The following is a 22,766-nucleotide window of genomic DNA, read 5'->3' on the forward strand; positions in this document are numbered from 1 at the left end:
ACTGGCGTAAGCTACCGGTAATCCATTTGAATTTGATAAAATTGCACCTATTGAAAATTTGGAAGCATCTGTTTGTACGTGAAATTCATTTTTCTCCGAAAAATCAGGATACTGTAAAACTGGAGGTGACGTCATGCAATCTTTAAGACTATCGAATGCTTTTTGGCAATTATTATCCCATTGAAACTTAACGTTTTTGCGACATAACAAGTTTAAGTAATAAGCTTTTTCAGCAAAATTCGGGATGAATTTTCGGTAATAATTTGCGAAAGCCACGAATCGTTTCACCTCGTCTGTGCTTTTTGGAACTGGATAATTTTTCATAATTTCTATTTTAGATGGATCTGGCAATACTCCGTCCCCTGATACGACATGTCCTAAATATAGTAAATCTTTACGCAAAAAGTCGCATTTTTCCGGATTTAATTTTAAATTTACGCTTCTAAGTCTTTCAAAAACATCCTGTAAATTTTTGTTGTGTTCATTTAAATTACGGCCAAAAATTATGAGATCATCTAAGTAAACAAAGCATTTTTGATAAGTTAATCCAGCCATGGCCATCGTCATCATCCGAGAGAATGAATTTGGACTGGTTTTACAACCTTGGGGCATTCTGGTCATTTGCCACCTACCTCCACCGAAAGCTGTATATTTTCTACTGTCTGGTTCTAATTCAACGTTGTAATATCCCTGATTTAAGTCCAAATGAGTGAAATAAATACTACCGGATAACGAATCTAATATCTCTGTGATGTTGGGAAGGGGAAATTTATCGTCTGTTATACAATTATTAAGTTTACGGTAATCTACTACTAATCGCCATTTTTTGTTTCCATTGTTATCCGATTTTTTAGGAACTAATAATATTGGGCTTGACCACTCGCTTCTGCACGGCTCTATAATACCCTGTTCTAACATGTTATCTAATTGTTTTTGTATTTCTCCTTGTTGCGAGTGCGGTAGCCTATATGGTTTGACATACACAGGTTGTACATCCTTTTTCAAAGTAATTTTATGCTTGTATATATTGGTCGTAGTTAATTTGTCCCCTGGTAAATAAAAAATATCACAGTATTTGGCACACAATTTTTCAATAGAAATTTGTTCCTCTTTATTTAAGTGACTAATTTTCAAATGAGAAAACATATTTTTAACCCGTTCTGCATTTTTGTGCGTTTCGCCAAACATACACACATCGTAGTCACTTGCCCTGTGAATAGTTGGATTTAAATGGTTAATAGTCAAATCATTATCAGTGGTATTAAGCAAACGAATAGGTATCTTGCCATTGTTAGGTTTCACTAACGCACTAGCCATAAACAATCCGGGTTGAATCTCGTTCGCACACACCACACATTCCTCTGCCATATTCGTCCGTATATAACGTATAGTTTCCGACCTAGCCGGTACCGTCAAACGGTTGTCATCCTCTATAAATAGCGGTAGTATTATTTTATAATCTAAGCGGTTCCTTAAAGTCAAAGTGTAATTATAGTAGTCTATAGTAGACGTGTACTTTCTAAAAAAGTCATGTCCTAAGATACCGCCAGCCGTACATGGCAAGGAATTAAAAACATAACACTTTTGATTAAGGCTATGCTCTCCATAATTAAGGTTTAAGTAAACATATCCGATTGGTTGGACTTTGCCACCTAGTCCGCTGACTACCACATTATCGTTATGGATTGGAATATTCTGGTTACGTATATACTTATATTTTATAGCGCATATAGTAGAGCCCGTGTCTATTAAAAATTGCGTAGAGATATCGTTATTATTACCTATAGATAATTCTACATAACTATGTTTCTTGTTACTATTTATTAAAATGTATTCTTTAGTCACGAAAAAATGTATTCTCGCTATTACTCTTGTTATTGTCCGTCATGACATGTACTTGCTGTTGGTTAGGTATCCCATTGTTTCTAATATTTTTGTTATAATAAAATTGGGACCTACCTCTGTTCTGGTGGTAGGGTCTCGTTGGTCCTCTAGTAGCCGCAGGGTGGAAGCCTCGTCCCGTGCCTCGCTGGCGACTACTGGTCCCGTACTGGCCCGATGGTTGGCCGCGGGTCGATGCAGAGTGTGACCTACCACGGTGTCCTCTAGCGTGTGAGGATAATGGGCCTCTGAAATACCTTGGATTATAATTATGATGACGGGCAATGGTCAACAGTCCTTCACCTGACGTACTCGCGCTTGGTGTGGAGCGATCGTAATCAATAGCAGCTTGAACCGCATCTTTTAGTGTAGTGAAATTTCTGGCAGCGATGATAGTACTAAGCCTGCGATTGCGCAGCCCATCCGCAAAGCTCTGAATAGCCTGGCGTTCATTTATGGGTCGTAGCACCTTATAGTTATCGACATTGTCGCCTGCCTGACACAAAGTAAGATCGACAAACATTTCCGCTAATTGTTTACCATAATCATCAATAGAAAGTTCATTTTGTTTCAAATTCAAAAGTTGTTTTTGCAAACTTGGCACAGATTTTTTCGGTAAAAGTTCATTTTTCATGTCTGAGAGTAACGCTTCAACACTACTATACTGTGGTAGCAACTTAAGTTTAGCTGAAGGCGATAGTCTACTTTTCAAGACGAAGGTTACCAATTTTGTTTTCGACTCACTATCCAAAAGCGATTGATAATATTCAATACCGTCAATTAAATTTTGTATCTCATTAATATCATCTTTCATAACTGGTAATAGACTCAAAGCCGTTTTTAAGTTAAACTTCTCCATTTCGATTGAATTATTGGACCCGTTATTTTCGTTACACAATTCTATAATCTCCGCATACAATTTGTGAAATTGACTACACAATTCTTTTATAGTTATAAGATCATCTTGCGTTATGCTATCTTTTATTTCTTCTAAGCTATCCAAAAAACTAGTATAATCAGAAAGTACAGTTTGTGCCTCAATTAATTTATTTTTAACAACTGGTCCTTCCCTTCTCTTAGGACCGATTTTAATCAAATATTTTCTTATAGCAGTTAATTGTTCAATTAAAGCTAATAACTCTTCTGCCATACTAAAACATTATTACAATTATAATATCATTCGCCTTAACAATACCTAAACAACACTAATTATAAATCAATTAAGTCTCATGTTACTCACAGTCCGGTGCGGTATGTACATACGAGTACATTCGGTACAGACGATCATATCGCGCACAACACAACACTTTTCACTGCACTATATTCTGGCTGTATTGTTTTATGAAAATAATGTTTGTTTCTAAATGTTCAAATCTGAATTAAACTTCGTTTTCTGATTTGGGCGCTCGGCGAAAAATTGACCTTCTCAATGCGTGCCCACGTATCTCCTCGCGGATCCACCGTTTGTGGCATTTCCGGTACATGTAGTATGCAGCACCCAAGCAAATGATACCAAAAATGCATACCACCACGACGAGCAGACAATTTGTGGTATTTATACTCTTGACCACCTCAGCGTTGTTGCTGGAGCCCCCGGCAGCATTCTGGGCTATAACGACCTCTTCTTTTGTTTGCGAAGATCCCATCTCGCCGTTATGTGTAAAATGATGTAGTTCGTCCTTGCGACTATGATAATATTCTATTTGACGTTAACACTTTCGCGCGCGATAGTCATGGCGGCGCGCAACGGACTGCGTCGGCAGGATCGCCATGTAAGGAGGTTGGTTGATGGAAACAACTTGTCTCTTTGAAGTATGATTTAATACTGGAATATGAGCCTTAACCTACGGAATATATAGAGAGTTACATGAATAATAATATACTTAAGCATCTATACACTACACCATCGATTATTTGTAGATTGGCATTAAGTGTCAATTCCGAGCCGCAGTGACACTTAACGCCATCTACAAGTATAATCGAAAGCTACAAGACATTTTTTTTTTGGCGCCATCTATGTGTGGTGTGGTGTAAGCGCGTTCTTAGGCGGTCGCATTTTAATGTATTCATGGTATGATCTTGTTATATTTCATCTATGGTAATAGCTTCTTAGAATTTGTAATTACCTCTTACTCATAGACATATAATTTTTTTTTTATACTACGTCGGTGGCAAACATGCATACAGCCCGCCTGATGTAAAGCGGTCACCGTAACCTATAGACGCCTGCAACTCAAACAGTGTCACATGCGCGTTGCCACCCCATTAGAAACTTGTACATTCCCTTTTGCTGTGTTAAGTACACAGCAAAAAGGAGTGTACAAGTTCTAAGGAGGGATCATTATAAAGATGTTCGTGAAACTCGCCTCAAAATATTTAATCAAACTCTTGTTGCAGATATTTTAGAAACTGAAATGGATAAAGTTTTCTCGTGGCAAAAAACGGATTTGCTACCTCTAGAAGCAGGTAAAAGCAACGTTCCACTCTAACTGTACAAGTTATTTATAGGGGTATATTATGTAGGTACTTATTACGTCATGAAATATGTATTTATATACAAGGTGCCCATGAGGAAACGGAATAATTTTCACCACCCATTTCGGAGGCCATAAAAAAGAAAAAATGTATAGGTACAGATGAGGAAATTTTGCGAAAAAATTTTGTTTTTTATTTACTATTTTTGAATGTATTTTTACATAAAAAGTAAATGTTATTCGTAAAACAGGCACTTATAATAGTTATAATGAGTTTAATTGTCTTTTTTTCTAAAAACCTCATTTTTTAAAGGTTTTACTTCTCACTTTATGACATATATCAATGAGGATAATAAGACTATTCTTCATAATGGCATCAACGCCGTTAAAAAAGCCTATACTGAGTAACAACACGAAAATATTTTTTTTTTCATTTGGTAATAGCTCCGAAACTAGGCGAAATCTAGAAAAGTTTATACGGCATTTTAGTCTTAAACTGGGATCAGGAATACGCTGTTAAAATTATTCCGTTTCCTCATGGGCTTCCTTGTCTAGATTATGTCACTCACGCAGAGTCAAGCAGATTGTGTGTGTGTGGATTGAGTGAGCACCTTCCGAAAATAAAATAAAATATGCTGATCATTTAGTAAAAGTTCTAAAACAATTGTAAAACGAATCTCTGAATTTGTAAAAAGATAAATCAAAAGATACAGCCATTAACATGTGCTCACTCAGTTCTCACAAACTACCAACGAAAACAGTGAATATATTCATTTAACATATAATATTTATATACTAACATTTAGTAAAAAATAGGCCAACCTACCTCTATAAATATTAGATCACCTAGTGACGTATTAAATTTTTTACAAATAGTTTCTTATGCTCACTCAATCCACACACTTTTGAAAAGCCGAATTTTGATGAAAAACATAAGATTTAGACCGCTATTATATGTGTATAGTTTAGTAAAAGTGAAATGGGAATTTGTAAAATACAAAACGAACCACTAACGTGTCAGGTTTTTTTATAATAAATTTTTGTAAGTGCTCACTCAGTCCACACGTTTTGAGAAAGTTAAAAATGTAAATATCTTACGATTTGTAGCACCTAAGACACTCGAAAGTACTTCAACATTTAGTAAAAATTTTTACTAAATATCCACCATCTAATATTTTATATTCGTTGTCTGGTTTTAAAGATATTCAGACATAACTTTTCTCATACAAATGTATCAAGTAGGGTGTCCACACTATGTCGGCTCCTGATTTTCCCCACCTTCCCATTGTCATATTGAGATTGGGGAGTTTCGTTCAATTTTGATAATAGTTTACCGGATTTGTAAGTGGGAGTGAGAAAAGAATAACTATTTCTCGCTCCCACTTACAAATCCGGTACGCTCATCTGTTAGCGCCATTAGATTACCAGGTTCTGGTTTCTTACTAGTGAAGTATTATATTCTTTGTTTCTTACCAATTATCATTCATGTCCTTTTTAATGCATGCATGTCGATATGGTTATTATCCTGACGTCGATAAAAATTACACAATACACATCATCACTAGGCCAAGAACATAACCTAAAAACAGTTTGCAGATGGATAATTAATATGGTATTAGTTTAATATTATCAAAATTGAACGAACGAAACTCCCCAATCTCAATATGACAATGGGAAGGTGGGGAAAATCAGGAGCCGACATAGTGTGGTCACCCTACTTGATACATTTGTATGAGAAAAGTTATGTCTGAATATCTTTAAAACCAGACAACGAATATAAAATATTAGATGGTGGATATTTAGTAAAAATTTTTACTAAATGTTGAAGTACTTTCGAGTGTCTTAGGTGCTACAAATCGTAAGATATTTACATTTCTAACTTTCTCAAAACGTGTGGACTGAGTGAGCACTTACAAAAATTGATTATAAAAAACCTGACACGTTAGTGGTTCGTTTTGTATTTTACAAATTCCCATTTCACTTTTACTAAACTATACACATATAATAGCGGTCTAAATCTTATGTTTTTCATCAAAATTCGGCTTTTCAAAAGTGTGTGGATTGAGTGAGCATAAGAAACTATTTGTAAAAAATTTAATACGTCACTAGGTGATCTAATATTTATAGAGGTAGGTTGGCCTATTTTTTACTAAATGTTAGTATATAAATATTATATGTTAAATGAATATATTCACTGTTTTCGTTGGTAGTTTGTGAGAACTGAGTGAGCACATGTTAATGGCTGTATCTTTTGATTTATCTTTTTACAAATTCAGAGATTCGTTTTACAATTGTTTTAGAACTTTTACTAAATGATCAGCATATTTTTTTTTATTTTCGGAAGGTGCTCACTCAATCCACACACACACAGCAGATTGTCAAATCTAGCTTTGAACTTTGAAGCTGAAACTTCTGCAATCAATGTCGCTTTGGTCTTCATAGCTCATATGGAAGAGCACTGATGGGCTAACGATTTAGCGGTCGTGGGTTCAAGACTGAATTTTCCAGCTTTTAATTTGTGTCGCTTAACTTCAAAACTGGGTTCATTCTGCTAATAGGTTTATTATCTTTCAGATCATATCATATTTTTTATATATAGCAGATTGGATTTACCCAGGTTTTTGAAGTTAAGCGACTCATTTGTCCCTAAACTTCCTACTGAATAGCTATGAACAATTCGGGACGGTCTTACTGAAAACTATGCAAATTGTTTTCTGGCTGGCTAAAGGTAGCATTCGGATCCCAGCAGCCGCGACCGGGTCGCGCCGCACCGCTTTGTAGGGATTTATATGCGATAGTTTCCGACGCAAGCGACCGAGCAGCGCGGCCCGGCAGCGCTACCTTTAGAAAATAAAGTGGGCAACGGTACATCAACTCGTTTTGTAACTTCGGCCCTTGAATTTTAACCCCTGGCCCTTATTATGTAATTCTGCACAAATAGGTACTATGATATCGCTTTGTTAATCATCCTCCTTGCGGTCCGCTTTGACAACTAATGCCAAGATTTGGCGTAGGCACTAGTAATACGAAAGCGCATGCCATCTGACCTTCCAAGCTTCCAACCCGAAGGGTAACTAGGCCTTATTGGAATTAGTCCGGTTTCCTCACGATTTTTTCTTTCATCGAGAAGCGACTGGCAAATATCAAATGACATTTCGCACATAAGTTCAGAAAAACTCATTGGTACGAGCCGGGTTCGCGCCCGCGACCTCCGGGCGGAAAGTCGCACGCTCTTACCGCTAGGCCACCACTGCCACCAGCGCTTCTATTTCTTCTATTATATCGCTATGTTAATACTTATGCGAAATAATTTCAGATGAGACCGATTACGAGGTAGTGCCGGTGCCCGTAACGGAGATACCCGAAGAGTTACCGACGTTATCATTATTCTGTGATGACACTGAAAAACCTGTGGAAGTAGAGCCTAGCAAACCAGAAGGTCAGTGAGGGAACTCTTTTTTTTATTTTTATGAAATAGGTAGCAAACGAGCAGACGAGCCGCCCATGGACATAAGCAACATCAGGGGAGCCACTTATGCGTTGCCGACCTTTGAGAACCCTAAATACCTGCTTCTTGAAGAACCCCATGTCATAGCGCAAGGGAAACACCTCAGAAGGTAGCTCATTCTATAACTTGCACGTTCTGGGAAAAAACGAGCGGGAGGCCCGTTTGTTCTTGGTTTGCCACGTGCCGAGAAAGTGAGGATGAACTCAACATATTGCCGTGTTACTTTTTAACCCCCGACGCAAAAACGACAGGGTGTTATAAGTTTGATGTGTCTGTCTGTGGCATCGTAGCTCCCGAACGGATGAACCGATTTAGATTTCGTTTTTTTTTTGTTTGAAAGCTGAGTTAGTCGGGAGTGTTCTTAGCCATGTTTCATAAAAATCGGTCCACAATGTCGTGGTCGGGGGTTTTTCAAAATTTTAATTTTGCGGTTAGGTTATTGATTGAATAAATCCATCCACCGACGACCGGTCTGGCTCAGTCGGTAGTGACCCTGCCTGCTATGCCACGGCCCTGGGTTCGAGTCCCGATAAGGCCATTTATTTGGGTATCATGATGACGTCAAAAACGAGTTATTTAGGGGTTTCTAAAATCTATTGTCACACTGCACAGTTTTGTATTTTATGCTGCTTGTACTTAAATATGTGTGCTCTTTGTTTCAGCCGTTGTTCCCGAAGATGTCCTGTACCGCTGTGTCGATTGTGGAGTGGTTGTTGATGGGTGAGTAGAATTAGTCCAAGTTGGCAGCGATTTGGCAGCCTCGCCGGTGCCAATTTTATGTTAAACTTAGGCACAGAATATATAATAGTACAAGTACAGAAGGCCCACTGCTTTGATGTTCACGAAATGCCGCCTTTTTAAATGCCTACAAAATTCTTACAAAGAAACGAGCCGCACGTGCGCACCGTCGGACGCTAGGGTTGCCTATGGATTAAAAATAATTAATACTCAGATAAAATGTTATGCTATTATATTCAAGTCTTGAGTACTTTCTAGGTATATACAGTATTTATATATTTTTGTTTAAGTCACAAGCCTTATTGAACTTTTCCGTGGGACATAAATGACACAATTAACAGTTAGATCGATAAGATTGTCCTAGTTTATTCATGATGTTTATTTAACTAAGCATTATTAGCCATTCCACACGCGGATATCGCATATGAATCTATAAAAAGCTAGCGACGTATAGTAACTATAGAAAGTGCTAACGTACGTTTTGTGAGAATGCGTGTGATTAGGCCGCGAACACGCGGCCGCCAGCATGTACTTGTAGCGCGGCGATCGAATCGCGGAGTGAGCTGCCCCTGACTTAGGTAAAATTTTAACGTTTACTTAACATCGCCTTGCGTGCGCCACAGCTTATTACTTACTTCATTTTTGATAACCCTAAACAGCCAAAAGGTATAGTGACCTTGAACCGCTCTAAAAACGCAGTAAGTGTCCTTTCTGTGCGGTAGTAGTGGTAGTACTATAATTTATTGTCAGCAGTCCGCATGGTCGCATTTTATAGCCTATCGCATCGTTTCGTCCTTTTCAGACATACCTGGTATGGTGATTTATTGAAGAGCAATCCCGAAAAGTTTGTACATTTGGGTCACGTCTCCTATTTTGATCAAAATTGGTAGGCTGAGACAGTCCATGATGCTGATCATGACCCTCATGGTTTCCCAAAATGTCTTAGGTAGTTTGTATGAAACCTTCCTTATTTTGTCTTACCAGATTTCTATACATTTTTGGTAACAAAAAAGGAAAGTTTCATACAACTACTTGGAAACCTAGTGCATCTTGCTCAGCATCATGGATTACCAATGTTGATCAAAATCGGAGTCGTGATCCAAATGTACAAACTTTTCGGGAATTGCTGTGAAGAGGCTTCCATGCTAAATGTGTATTGATTGTTTAGGTTTACGTTCTGGTGCGTGCAGTGCCTGTGCGGCGTCATGTGCGGCGCGTGTGCAGAGGTGGCGCCACACAACATACATTACGTGCTGCGCGCGCCCAAAGGTGCCACCATTGTAAGTACCATCATTAGGACTGCCTCACGACTACTCCCTGTTTTTTATTAATAGTCTGTTTTCTCAAACATGCAATGAAATATTGTCTTTACGTTCCTTAAAATGGGCTGGGAAGTATCGCTTTTTGGGCGCAACAACTCGAGAGGACTGTAAAGGGATTTCATAGGATTTAGGCCTAGGCCTGCAAAGTAACTTTTTTTTATAAAATATTGTCCTCTAGAGCATTTTTTTTATTTCATTGTATGTTTGAGAAAAGCACTATACATGCCTCGGCGTGAAAACGGATTCCCGGCCTCGTATCCCTATCCGGCCTCGCTCGCACGCTCGCTCGGCCGTATATACCCACTTGACCGGAAATCCTCATTTTCCCGGCCTCTGATGTAATGTACTATTGTTGTAAATTTAAATAGATATCATACACGAAAGAAAAAACGACAAGGCCCACTGGTGGCCGAGCCGGGAGCCGGGAGCCTGGGTGGGCCTTGTCGTTTTTTCTTTCGTGTATGATATCTATTTAAATTTATAATTTATATATAGTAGTGTGACTACTTGAAAAAAGAACAAATCGAAAAACATTCAATAAAATAATTTGATTTGTTCCCTAGTAGTCTGTTTGTTGGTTTGACGACCGGGTTCGAATCCCGGTAAGGGCATTTATTTCTGTGATGAGCACAGATATTTGTTCCTGAGTCATGGATGTTTTCTATAAGTGTTTGCATACAGTACTGTATTATACTAGCTTTTGCCCGCAGCTTCGCTCGCGTTAGAAAGAGACAAAAAGTAGCCTATGTCACTCTCCATCCCTTCAACAATCTCCACTTAAAAAATCACGTCAATTCGGTATGGATACACGTTGTCTGAGTACCCACAACACAAGCCTTCTTGAGCGTACCCTGACTCAGTCAATCTGTGTAAAAATACTAAGAATGTCATGTAACATAATTATTTATTTTATTTTATTCATAGTCTAAGAAAAATTTCCCATTGGCGCTTAATCCACTAACGGCTAGAATACGGCTCGAGAAGAGTGTATTGATATTTGATACCCATTTTCCTTATATTACAGAAAAATATCGGTACTTTACAATTTCGGATTGAAATAAAACCGTGAATTTTTCTTAGCTTAATTTTCACGATAAAGCAACTGCCATCTAGGAAGTTCAAATATGTATTTTAATTATAAAAAAAATAAACGGCATATTTGTCCTAGACAGACTATGAATTATTAAATTTATTACTTCTTGCATTATTTACATTTGGAAATCATTCATATTGAATGCTCATATAATATAGTAGTAGTAACTCTTTATTGTACAAAAACACATTAAAAATAACATACATTAAGGTGCGAAGTACAAAGGCGAACTTATCCCATAGAGGGATTTCTTCCAGTTAACCTTTGAGTAAATGAGTATATATCGTAACCCGGACTTACCTTATCTTTTTTCTACAGAGCCAAACGCAGCCAGTGTTACTAGTCATACGAGAACAGTTGCAGAGAGAAAACTTGCTAACTCTCTATGGAACGGATGATGGGTAGGTATTTCTATTTAAAAATATTTTAAGCGGGTTACTCACGTATTAAGTCGATATAACGCTCGACATGTTTCGCTCCATTTCCGAGGAGCTTTTTAAGAGTAACGACCTCGCCTCACGCGAGACATGTTGAGAGCGCGGCGCATTACTGCTTCAAATGTCTGAGTCTCACGGAAGTTTTATAGGTATTTCTATTATAAACTGAAATAGAGATCATACACGAAAGAAAAAACGGCAAGGCCCACTGGTGGCCGAGCCGGGAATCGAACCCGGGTCTTCAGCTTACGCGGCTAACGTCCTTACCACTAGACCACACGCCCGCCGTGAAAGAACAAATCAAAAAATATTCAATAAAATAATTTGATTTGTTCCCTAGTTGTATAGGTATTTCTGTTTTTTTTTTCTTTACATAAACATTATTAACTTGTCATTTCAACACGATTTTCAGAAAATTAGTTCTAGTTTTATTTGTATAAGTTACTGTATGCTCTAAGGCTTACCTGTTTCTCTGTTGACTCGTTTCTTCTCATTCTAGCGCAATTTTGGTGCAGTTGCCAATCCTGCACAGGTTACACAATCTTGCTAAAGAAATGTCTTATATTTCCAGTGTGAAAATGGAAGTGAAATTAGAGCCAGTTGAGCCTTTATGTCCATCCGACTCTTCTGACTCCGAAGACCCACTCGCATTAGAGCCCCATTCTGATGAACCAGAAGTTGAAGAGTCCCGTCAGGTCGGGGAGTCTGTGGAGCCCTCAGATTCTGTGCAGTCTACTATGGAACTCGAACTCGAGAGCCAAGATTCCCAATCTGATGACGTGCAATTTTATGATGATGTGGAACAAGACACTGATGACGTGTTGTTTCAAGAGAACGCAGGATCTCATGAGGATGAGGAGACCATTGAAGCTAGTGAGCCTGACGTTACAGCTGAAAAAGTATGTTTATAACATAACACTATGTATCGTGCTTTTAATGTAGTCAGATCAGAAATATCTTAGATTATTATATCAAAATAGGATCGTTCCATGAATTAGGACCATTATTTTTCAACATTTTGTTAATTCAAAAGATAAATTATAGTAAAGCAATTAAATTTTACTGGAGAATATTTAAAAGTCAGCCAGTTTTAAAAAGGATATGAATTATGTTTTTCTTTACAGCGTGCCAATACGGGATCTCTCGATCACCAGCATCCTTCCAAGCGCCCTCGTCTACAAACCCGACCGAGCGACAAACTAAACCCTACCAACACAAAAGTTACCGATGTCCACCCAAACCAAACTAGTCAAACACGAGCGACCCAATATCACGACATAACATCACAAACTGTCTTCAAATACCCGAAGATCATACCTGATGCGGCATCACAAATTCTTCAGCCAATCTACCACCAACCACCGCCTACCAAACTTGTTGTGCTACAAAAAGTGAAGAAAGGTCCTAATATTCTCAGAAGACCAAATAAAACCGACCCAAAGCAGGTTCCAAATATTGCTGACCCTCATGTCAAAAAATCTCTACCTAGAGGAACACCTCTCCAATTGACACAAACCGAAAGCTCTGAATTTAAAGTCACCTCAGGGCCCCGAAGCTGCGAAACTGAGACAAGTAATTCAGACGATGGTAATGCAGAGTATTTGGATGAAGAAATATTGGAGACAGACTTTAGTGAAGACAGGTTAGATAAAGAAAATTATAATGAGGATAGACTAAATGAAGAATTAGTTGTTGAAAGTGAGGGTAGTAGAATAGATAGGTTACTGAATAAAGAAAATCGAGATGATACATCCGAAAAAAGTGATAATGATGATTCTAGTAAGGACAAGGAAAGTGAAGTAGACGACAGTGATTTAGATAAAGATTTTAGAATAGATGAAGAAGTAGACGAAGATTCCATGGATGAAATAGATAGTACAGAGGGCGTTAGGATAACAAGAAACGCAACGAGAAGTCAAAGAGAAGCTGTTCGATTGTTGTCAAATGAAGGTAAGTTTGTAAAATGAAAATTTCTGATCAGTTTCTGAAGAATCAAGATTTATATAGTAGTAATAGTTCCCGTTAGTTGGTTCAATTTGGGAATACAGGTATGAGTTTATGTATGTATGGTTTAGTTAAAAAAAAATTAGTGATATTTTTTTCTACGCATGTTTTAGACATATTCATGCATATAATTAAAATATAATAAAAGCAAGGCCGCTAATTCAAAATAATTTCATAAATTTAATACATTGAATAACTTGAGATGAGAGCATGGGACGGGCGCACGGTCGATGCCAGCGGAAACGCTGTCAGCAATGTAGTGACATCATCGAATTCAAACTTTATGTCAAAACAATCATTGGCATAATGAACTTTATGCCTCATACTTAAAAGTCAGAAAATGTTGTTTTCGAATAGAATGACTTGGTGCACAGATAATCTATAGATTAACATGACTGTGTTGTTTTCGACTGATTACGTAAAAGTATACTTAAAATATTTTTTGCTGTTTTTAGGTCATAATAAAATATGGTAATATTTTATTAAGACTTGACTTTAAAAACGGGTCAAGTAGCCTATTGATAACATAGAGACAGAATATTTGTAATAATATTTGTTTTACAAGGAGGCAAAGTTGTTGTGCATTGATACCCGAACAGGAGAAAGATTCCAATACTAAACCGCGAGCGTAGTGACTAGCGAATGAATTATCAAACTCGCTGCCAACATATCTTGGCCTGACTCTTGAACGCTGTTGTAGATGCTAATCTATAAAATATTGTCTGTTCCAGCCAAGGTGCAGCTGCAGCGTCTTACCTCATTAGATATAAGAAACTGGACGGAGAGGAAAACACGGAGAAAAGACTGAAATAAACTTTAGAAATTAATTTATTTTGTTTTACCTTTAAACCTGGCGCCCAATATCGACACGGCAATGCATAGATATAGTCTGACCAGAAATCATAGATAAAATAGATTGAGCTGATCGACAAAAAGTGTGTCCACATTAGAGGGTAAAGTTGGGGCTGGTGTCCCTCTCGCACTTATTACCACTATCAAAATCATTTGAATCATGAAGAATAGAGATAAAGGAGCAACCTCTTTATGTATCAGAAGTGCACATATTAAAGAAAAGATAGGTGGCGCTGCAATCGCAGGTGCATAACGGTTTGACAATCTCTTAGCCTCCCCACAGACGAGTCTTAATTTTCATAATCTTAAAAAAAACTTGTATGCAAATTGACAGTTCAAACTGACACTGACAGATCTGTCAGTGTCAGTTTGCATACAATTTTTTTTTAAGATTATGAAAATTAAGACTCGTCTGTGGGGAGGCTTAGCCTTCTCGGTAGTGACCCCGCCTACGGAGCAAGAGGTCCCGGGTTCAAATCCTGATGAGAGCTTTTTTATTTTTTTCTACAGATATTTTTTTTTTTCAATCATTTTATTTTTTTAATATCCAAAAATATTTTGTTTAGTATTGAGAAAATTAAAATACTAAAAATAATTAAAAAACAAAAAAATCGCTGTCAGGATCGAACCTGAGAACATCCGCATACGAAGCCAGCGCACTACTACGGGACTACGTCTTGACTTGCTCAGTCCGACGAAATCAGTCTAGAGTAAAGAACGTCTAATGTCATGTCACGTCTCTGAGTATTGAGCGAGACATGCGCTCCTACCGGAGAGATTTGTAACTGCAATTAGTAGGCCTCAGCAGGTCATTTTTGCGACTGTTCTACTTCGACAGATTGTCCTCCTTACCTCTATTCTCCATGATTTGAATGACACTGTCATAATTTGGGGATACCTGTCAATATCCAAAGTTACTACCAAATCTACTAATACCCAATTGAAGGTTTTTTTTAAGGCATGCTGTCACATGCGCGTTCCCATTGAGGGTCCACGTTAGAATTTCGAGCTTTTGAATGTGTATGACACTGTCATAATTTGGGAATACCTGTCAATATCCAAAGTTACTACCAAATCTACTAATACCCAATTGAAGGTTTTTTTAAGGCATGCTGTCACATGTGCGTTCCCATTGAGGGTCCACGTTAGAATTTCGAGCTTTTGAATGTGTCAGTCTTTAGTAAAAGTTCTCAAACGATTGTAAATTCAACCAATAATTTGTAAAAGTAGGCACTCAAAAGTTACATTCGGTTAAAGGTGGACCCTCAGTCGTGCATGTCAGGTATCCATATTTCATAATCCACTTAAAATTTACAACTTCTGTAAATGACTTCTCTTAGTAGGTACAATATTTGTAAAACTAATTTCATTAATTGTGACTCCTTTCTACTGACTCAATACGGAAAAATGGCATGCTGTAGGCCTAGCACATGATTGCCGCGAGAGTATGTCGCCGCGAGATAGATGACACGTCTTCTTCTAACTGTATTAATGACATAAGGACGGGTAGTCTATCTCGCGGCGACATACTCTAGCGGCAATCATGTGCTTACCCTGCAGAAGGTGGTCCCTCAATTGATCGCGATAAGTTCACATTAAGAGAGAACAATAGTATTATTTAAAATATAGGTGTGACTGAGCGTTAGTAAAAGTACTCGAATCATTGTAAATTCAATATAGGTACTAAATAGTAGCAAATAGGTAGTAAATGCTGATGGTACTCCAACATCGATCTGCCACTTTGGTCAGTCATTCTGATGCACACGTTTTTGGTCAGACTGTACTTACTCCATGACGATTATATAATGTAGTACATACAAGTGCTCATCATAAAAAAAACTCCATCTGTACTGAAAAATTACAGATGGTGTTTTTTTTACGCACTAGCGCGAGAAGTGGTTCATTATATGACATGTCGAAACTTCGGATGGCCATCTGTACTGAAGAACGTCGTACAATGCACGTGCGAAAAGGAAATTCGTAACTCGTGTCGATTTAAAACACTCCCTTCAGTTGTGTTTTAATTTTTTAATTTATCGCCACACGTTTCGAACTTCCTTTTATACGCACTTGTATCGTAATGTACTATTTTCATTTCATTATATGTATACTAGCATGAACCACGGTATACAATGTGTTTTTTTTTTAATTTCTAGGAGCATATTTAGTTCACTTGTGCACTTCTGAAAAAAAATAAAGATGAGCATTAGTTAAAATTGTCTGGTAATATTAAATATTTTTTTTACAAAGCCAAAGTCGTTAAAAATATAATAAGATTTGGTAGGAAAGGAATTGTGTTGTATAAAATAAAATAATATAGAAATTAATATTGCCTTCGGTTACCGCGATAGTTTATAATCCGTTTCCATAGTTTTATTTCACGAATAAGTATAGAAATTATAAAATATTTGCAAAAATACTAACCAGCATTGAATAGACAGACTTGACAATCCAGATCCACACACTTTAGTCTTCTTTTGAAATATCAGTTCTCACAAATAATTTATATAAATACATTTGTAACTTGTTATAATGAATTTCAATTCATGAAATGTTATCAGTACAAATAAATTAACTTTCAATAAGTTTCTAAAATCGCTGTTAATTTGTAATATTATTAATTTGCTTAAGTCTAAGAGGAAGAAAGGAAATTAATCTTGGAACGCAACAACTCTAAATGCAATTGCAGATTTGTTGTTCTTTAACACTTTCGCAACCAAGATCCCGCCTGGTGGGCACTCGTGAATTAGCTCAGACACCGGAAAACTCGCCAGGCGGGTTCTGCCATACAAGCTGGCAGTTATAAATTACGACCGGTTTATGACGTAGTGTGCCATTTTGTCTGTTAGTGAATGTGTTAAATTATTAAAAAAACACAATCTAATATTGGTTTGCTAATTGCCATAAAATTAATTTAAAAAAAACTTACAACTGCCGGCTTTTGTCGAACCAGGTTCTGGAATACTCTGGAGTTCTAATGAAACCTGAAACATTATTAATTCTGGGATCTTATTTCAATAAGACTACGCTAAATACGCAACGATTATGATAGCCCGTCTGTGAACTGGTTAAGTAATAGTATTTTATGCAACAGGCGTTTAAAGGAGGTCAAAAAAGACGAGTGGCATGGGCAATAATTCGAGGGGAAGCCAAAAATTGTTATTAAGACGCCACGAGTATTTTTTGACTCAGTTAAACACCGTTGCATACAATACTTTTTCTGCGACCATGCACTTAGTTTTTAATAGTTGTCTTGAATAACTTTCGTGAAATTCACACTGTTTCCTGTATTTTGACGCAAAGGTCTGCACTGTCAGCTCAGCTGCCCAAAGCCTTCCCGAGCACGCGCGCAGTATCGTTATAACAGTGCGTTGCCATGGTTACAGAGCCAAACAATGCGTTTTCAGTTTTTTCGGTACTGCGTGCATGCGCGGAAAGCCGGCGGACGCTGGCTTTGGGGAATAGACTTTTATGATCACATGGTAAACAAAGGCCTAGGCCCCAGGGGCAGTCACGTGGTCTATATGTATGGTCAACCTAGGCTCCAGGGGGAAGGGGGGTTTATATCGCCCATGACCCCCTCCCCCCTGGATCCGCGCATGCTTGTTCTGTCTAAAGTCTGTATGTATCTTTAGGCATTTATATAAATGCAAAAAAACCACTAGAGGGTAAATGAAAACATTACAGGAGCATTTCTTTTTTTTTCGCCACTTATCAAATGTGATATTTTTGAAAATTATGCTATTTCTACTCAGAATCACTAGCTTTTTCCATCCTAGTATTTAAAAAAATTGTCCCATACGATATTTTCTTATTTTGTTACCATTTTCTTCCGTACATGGCACAAAATCACCAAGGTGGCAAAATCCAGCATCTAAATTTCGTAATTTTTTTTTGTTCTGAAAACCAGTTTCCATTATTGACTAATTAATTATCAATAAATACCCAAACGGGCAACGCTGAAATTTGATAATTACACAAATCTTTTTTTTTTTAAAAAGCGTTCCCGAAATGACGATGAGGCACGAAATTTTGAAATTTTTCCAAATCTCTACGTGAAAAAATCTTGAAATATCTGTTAAATCTCGTAAAATGTCCAATTATAATGTTTCATGAGACAAGTTATACCTACGAATTTAATTATTAAAGTAATAAATTCGTGCCAAACGTAAACTATTAAATTTAATCAATTTTAGTTCTTAATTATCAAAGTAATTTAATACCAATTACTTACCTACATCATTTTCTTTAAGTGATGAATTGGACAATTTTTTAGTAAAATATGCTTTTTTCATTAATTACTCTCCAAAAGTCATTTCGGGAAGCTTTCATGTCCAGGAACGTTCCCGAAATGACGCGTTCCCGGAATGACGTTTCTATATGAAATCGGCTAAAAAATCAATAATAGTCACAAAATCAGGATTTTTTTGACTTTAATGTAAAATGATATTTCAATAATCTATAAGAAATGTTGTATTAAAGGTTAATTATTTTTGTTTTTCTTACAATTATTGGCGTTCCCGGAATGACGCTGAATTGATGTACGGCGCAAAAAATCCATACAAAAAAACATTTACCTCATTGAATTTTCACATTTTTATAAAAAACACCTGGTGGCACTCATTCATCAGCACTCAGGTTTCATTTGCACTCAGGTGCTTTAAATAATTACCTAGTAGAGTTGTTCCTCGTATTTTTCTGCAAAATGTTATCTTAAAAAAATGTGTGCGTTCCCGGAATGACGCACAAACTATCCGCCATACTTTAAATTGAATTTTTGAAAAAAATATTATTAGATTAACTGAAAAACTTATAAATATCATTTCATTATAATGTTAACTATAATAAAAAGTACTTGTAAGTCATTAAAAATTTTTTTTAATGTGTATTTAAACTGTTATGGTCAGCAGATAATGACTTAGGGACGCGTTCCCGGAATGACGTTTTGGGGGTATTTTGTGAAAAAAAAAATATATTTAATCAATAAATTAAGACAAAATCTTTTGAGGTACGGGTTAATTAATTCGAATAATTTGTGGAGTATTATTTAAATTGAAATCAACAAATTCTTCGATTTAATTTACTCCGACACGAATTTGCCACCTTGGTGATTTTGTGCCACATGTTGTGTGGGGTAACAAAAAAATGTATGGACAGTTTGGGACACTTTTTGTCTCCCAGTGAGATGATTGAAAGTACTCGTGATTCTGAGTATGATTGACCTGAAATTCCCTAAAAAAATCAAAATAAAAAAAATGACAAAAAAAAATGCTCACCAGGACCAAACAAGTGGGTTGAATACAGGAGAGATCCGCTTGGTTTCGTATTTAGTTGGTTATGGTACTTATGGTTAAGCAACAAATGTTTTAAGTATGAAAATGTATAAATTTTTTGCTTACATTTTCATTAGTACAGCCGACTACAAATAGATGTATACACTTTTTCACCTTATTGCATTGTAATAAGGTGAAAAAATGGATACATCTCTTTGTAGTCGTACAGTCGTAGGGTAGACCCGGGACAATAGAAACACGTTACGGTTGAAACAAGTCAAATTTCTCGAAAACTACAATACCTACGTGAAATACGCAGTACTCACAACACGCGGTCGACCATTTTGAAAGTTTGAACCAATACGGATCGGGCACGCGAGTGACGTGGCAGTGTCAGGGAGCCGATGAAAATTTTCGACCGAAAAAGTAAATATTGGCGTTCTCGTATATTTTTGTCTAATTTTGTGTAGCCGTGTAGTATGAAAATTTTTATTCACTAAGTGATATGAGTGTGGATTCTATAATATTTTAAGTGCCATGAAACAGTGATGAAGTGTCATTAATTGGTAAATAATTGACTTTGAAATCAAACATGTGTTGTAGGGACGATAGAAACAACGTAATTGTGGACGATTGAAACGTTTCAAACGTCCCTGTGTTTTAATCGTCCCCACAAGTAACAGACTATCAATAAAATGGGGTTCTGTTTTTTGTAAGTATAACAGCATGTAAATTCCACGAATGAAAGCAGCAACATATACGTATAACTCCGGCCTGAAAACAGAAGCATGCGACCGACAGATCTTCAAAAATGTCTACATACAGTGCACACCGCTGTGCTACTGACTGGTTATGATTGAAACAATGTTATAATTGAAACACTCACTCTTGTATGAAATACGTTAATATTTTTTTACGACTATTCCATAGAATTATATCTTATTGTTTCATCTTAACCAAAATGATAAATTTATATGTAAGAAGTTACTGAAACAAAGAAGATTAAAAGTCTTGTATTTCTTTTTTTACATACGTTTCTTTTGTCAAGATCTTGAAAGAATCTTCAGGCGCTGATATTTTTTGTATAGCAAATGTACTACGAAAGTGATCTTTTGGTGGTCTGTTCTTATAACACGGCAGTCATTATTAAATGTATGAATAAAAACATTTCTTTATTTTTCCGCAAATTAATTAAGGTGTTTCAAATGACCTCGCATAGTGTTTCAATTGACAACCATGTGGGGTCAATTGAACCACTCTCCCGCTTCCTCTTTAATTTCATAATACAAAATAACCATGGGAAACATATCTTTAAAACTAATTTATTTTAAAAGCCTAATAAATTTCCTTCTAAAAAATAACTTTCATATCTTCCTATCTATTCAAATTAAAATGCTACAGGCGATTGAATATAAATTGTTTCAGTTGTCCCCGGTCTACCCTACCTAAAAGTACCAGTCGACCAAAAATGTGGTTCACCACCCTACGGTTGAGGTTCGTTTGAACGTCATGAGACAACAAGGTCGATTTCCCCTTGCAATAATATTATGTCACTGACAATTGCTCTCTCTCACAGAGAACCTCCTATAGAGTACGAATATTGTAAATTTTGTGCGCGGTACAAATCACCAGTGCTTGGGGCGCGAGGAGCGGGAGGGGAATGTGTTTAGCGCGCTGCGATTGGTCGTTTCAAGGACGGCGGGCAGTCGCGCCAGATTAAAAGGGACAGAAGTATGACTGTCCTTCTACTGTCGCGTAAGTAGCCAGTGTAAGTTGACCTATGCCGGCTCTGAATAAATTATAAATATGACTTATTTGTGGAATGTAATGCCGCCTGTTTTTAAATTTGAGCTTGTTGTTACCTTTCCACACCATTTCACAATACAGGTGGACATCTTTAAGGCATCAAAATACCCTTTTTCAATTTTTTTATTGCGAAAAACACGCGCTGCTTTCGGGTCGGTTACTTGGTCGCTACTGATCGGGCACGGCGAGCGCCCGCGGTTATATCATGGCAAATACAAGTAAGGCTGGTGACCGCGAGTCGTCTTGTAATGGATGTCTATAGGGGTTGGTCTGTGCTCTCTCTATATATGATACTTACGTCATGTCATGTGTCAGGTTAATTAGCGATTGTTAGAGTTCGCAGAAACTTTGAAGAAACTGGTAGACCACTTTCTTGGCCGACTGTATATATATAGACTAGCTTATACAAAATTATTCAGTATAAATGTTTATTTACTTGTTTTACTATTGAAGGCACTGACATTTTGGCCTTCAATGTCTGCAGTAAATTAGTTACATATTCCCTTGGTCCCGGTATTGCATATTTAGACAGACGTATGTCATTATCCTTATACATGGATGGTTGAAAGTGTTTGCTACATAAAACCTTGTTCTTTTTGTAGAGTCCGGATAAAGATTTTATGGGATGATCTTTATCAGGCCAGCAATACGTAGCCCAAGCCATTGCCCTGAAAAAATAAGACAGATTTTTTTATTGGTAAACTGCACAAAATATAGAATAGAATATAGTGTTGAATGTAGTTAGATGGGTTATAATGTAATACACAAACATGCACAGTCTCAACGGCAACCCTTTTTGGGTATACAATATATTGCCCCCATGAGTACTATATTTACATCTCCTTTTTATTATACCTATATTAGTTATTAAACTTGTTAGCTACATGCAACTGCGCCATAAGCTACCTGGATTACTACATTTTACAGTATCTAACTTTGTTGATTTAAAAATATGATGGCTGGATGACAATACAAATTGTCGTCAACTCATCAATCTAAATAAGACTTCCATGCCTGCCAGGCCACAAAAATGTAGTCATGCACAGTTTTAAACTAACACGATCCTGACAGTTAGGTTGTCCGACTTTAAATTGAATTTTTATAGGCGGCACTGAATGTGTTAAAATTTATAAGGACAACTTTTAAGTTAGGACTAACGTAAAACCCGGATATTCTAAGTAATTTCGAAGAAATGTCTTGTTCTTACTTTAAAATGTTGTCTGTACCCGGTTTAGGGAAACGATGCATTATAATAGAGTTATCATCACTACGTGTTATTCCGCATTTAGAACACTTTCTGTGATTGTTATTGTAATTAGTGCCCATTATAAATGAACCGATAGTGGAATAAATCAAGAATAAATACTAGAATAGTGGA

The 22,766-nt window shown here is 36.9% G+C and overlaps 1 protein-coding gene and 1 long non-coding RNA gene across 16 annotated transcripts in view; one reads left to right on the plus strand and one right to left on the minus strand.

Moving 5' to 3' along the window:
- LOC125237602 overlaps positions 1-14,280 on the plus strand; it is an 83,336-nt gene extending 69,056 nt beyond the window's left edge. For all 15 annotated transcript variants that reach the window (XM_048144754.1, XM_048144752.1, XM_048144741.1 and 12 more), the window contains 8 exons: positions 4,279-4,347; positions 7,672-7,794; positions 8,526-8,583; positions 9,770-9,881; positions 11,335-11,417; positions 12,025-12,352; positions 12,578-13,403; positions 14,189-14,280. In XM_048144754.1, coding sequence (XP_048000711.1) covers positions 4,279-4,347; positions 7,672-7,794; positions 8,526-8,583; positions 9,770-9,881; positions 11,335-11,417; positions 12,025-12,352; positions 12,578-13,403; positions 14,189-14,265 — 1,676 coding nt within the window. In that variant the 3' untranslated portion in view covers positions 14,266-14,280. The remainder of the gene's footprint in view (positions 1-4,278; positions 4,348-7,671; positions 7,795-8,525; positions 8,584-9,769; positions 9,882-11,334; positions 11,418-12,024; positions 12,353-12,577; positions 13,404-14,188) is intronic.
- Positions 14,281-17,025: 2,745 nt separating this feature from the next.
- Positions 17,026-22,766, minus strand: LOC125237558. The gene is made up of 3 exons (XR_007178346.1): positions 22,596-22,766; positions 21,825-22,056; positions 17,026-17,293 (listed from the first exon to the last, which is right to left on the minus strand). It is a non-coding gene; the product is annotated as an uncharacterized LOC125237558 (long non-coding RNA).

This window comes from Leguminivora glycinivorella, chromosome 21 (assembly GCF_023078275.1).
Source record: "Leguminivora glycinivorella isolate SPB_JAAS2020 chromosome 21, LegGlyc_1.1, whole genome shotgun sequence".
NCBI classification, from domain to species: Eukaryota; Metazoa; Arthropoda; class Insecta; order Lepidoptera; family Tortricidae; genus Leguminivora; species Leguminivora glycinivorella.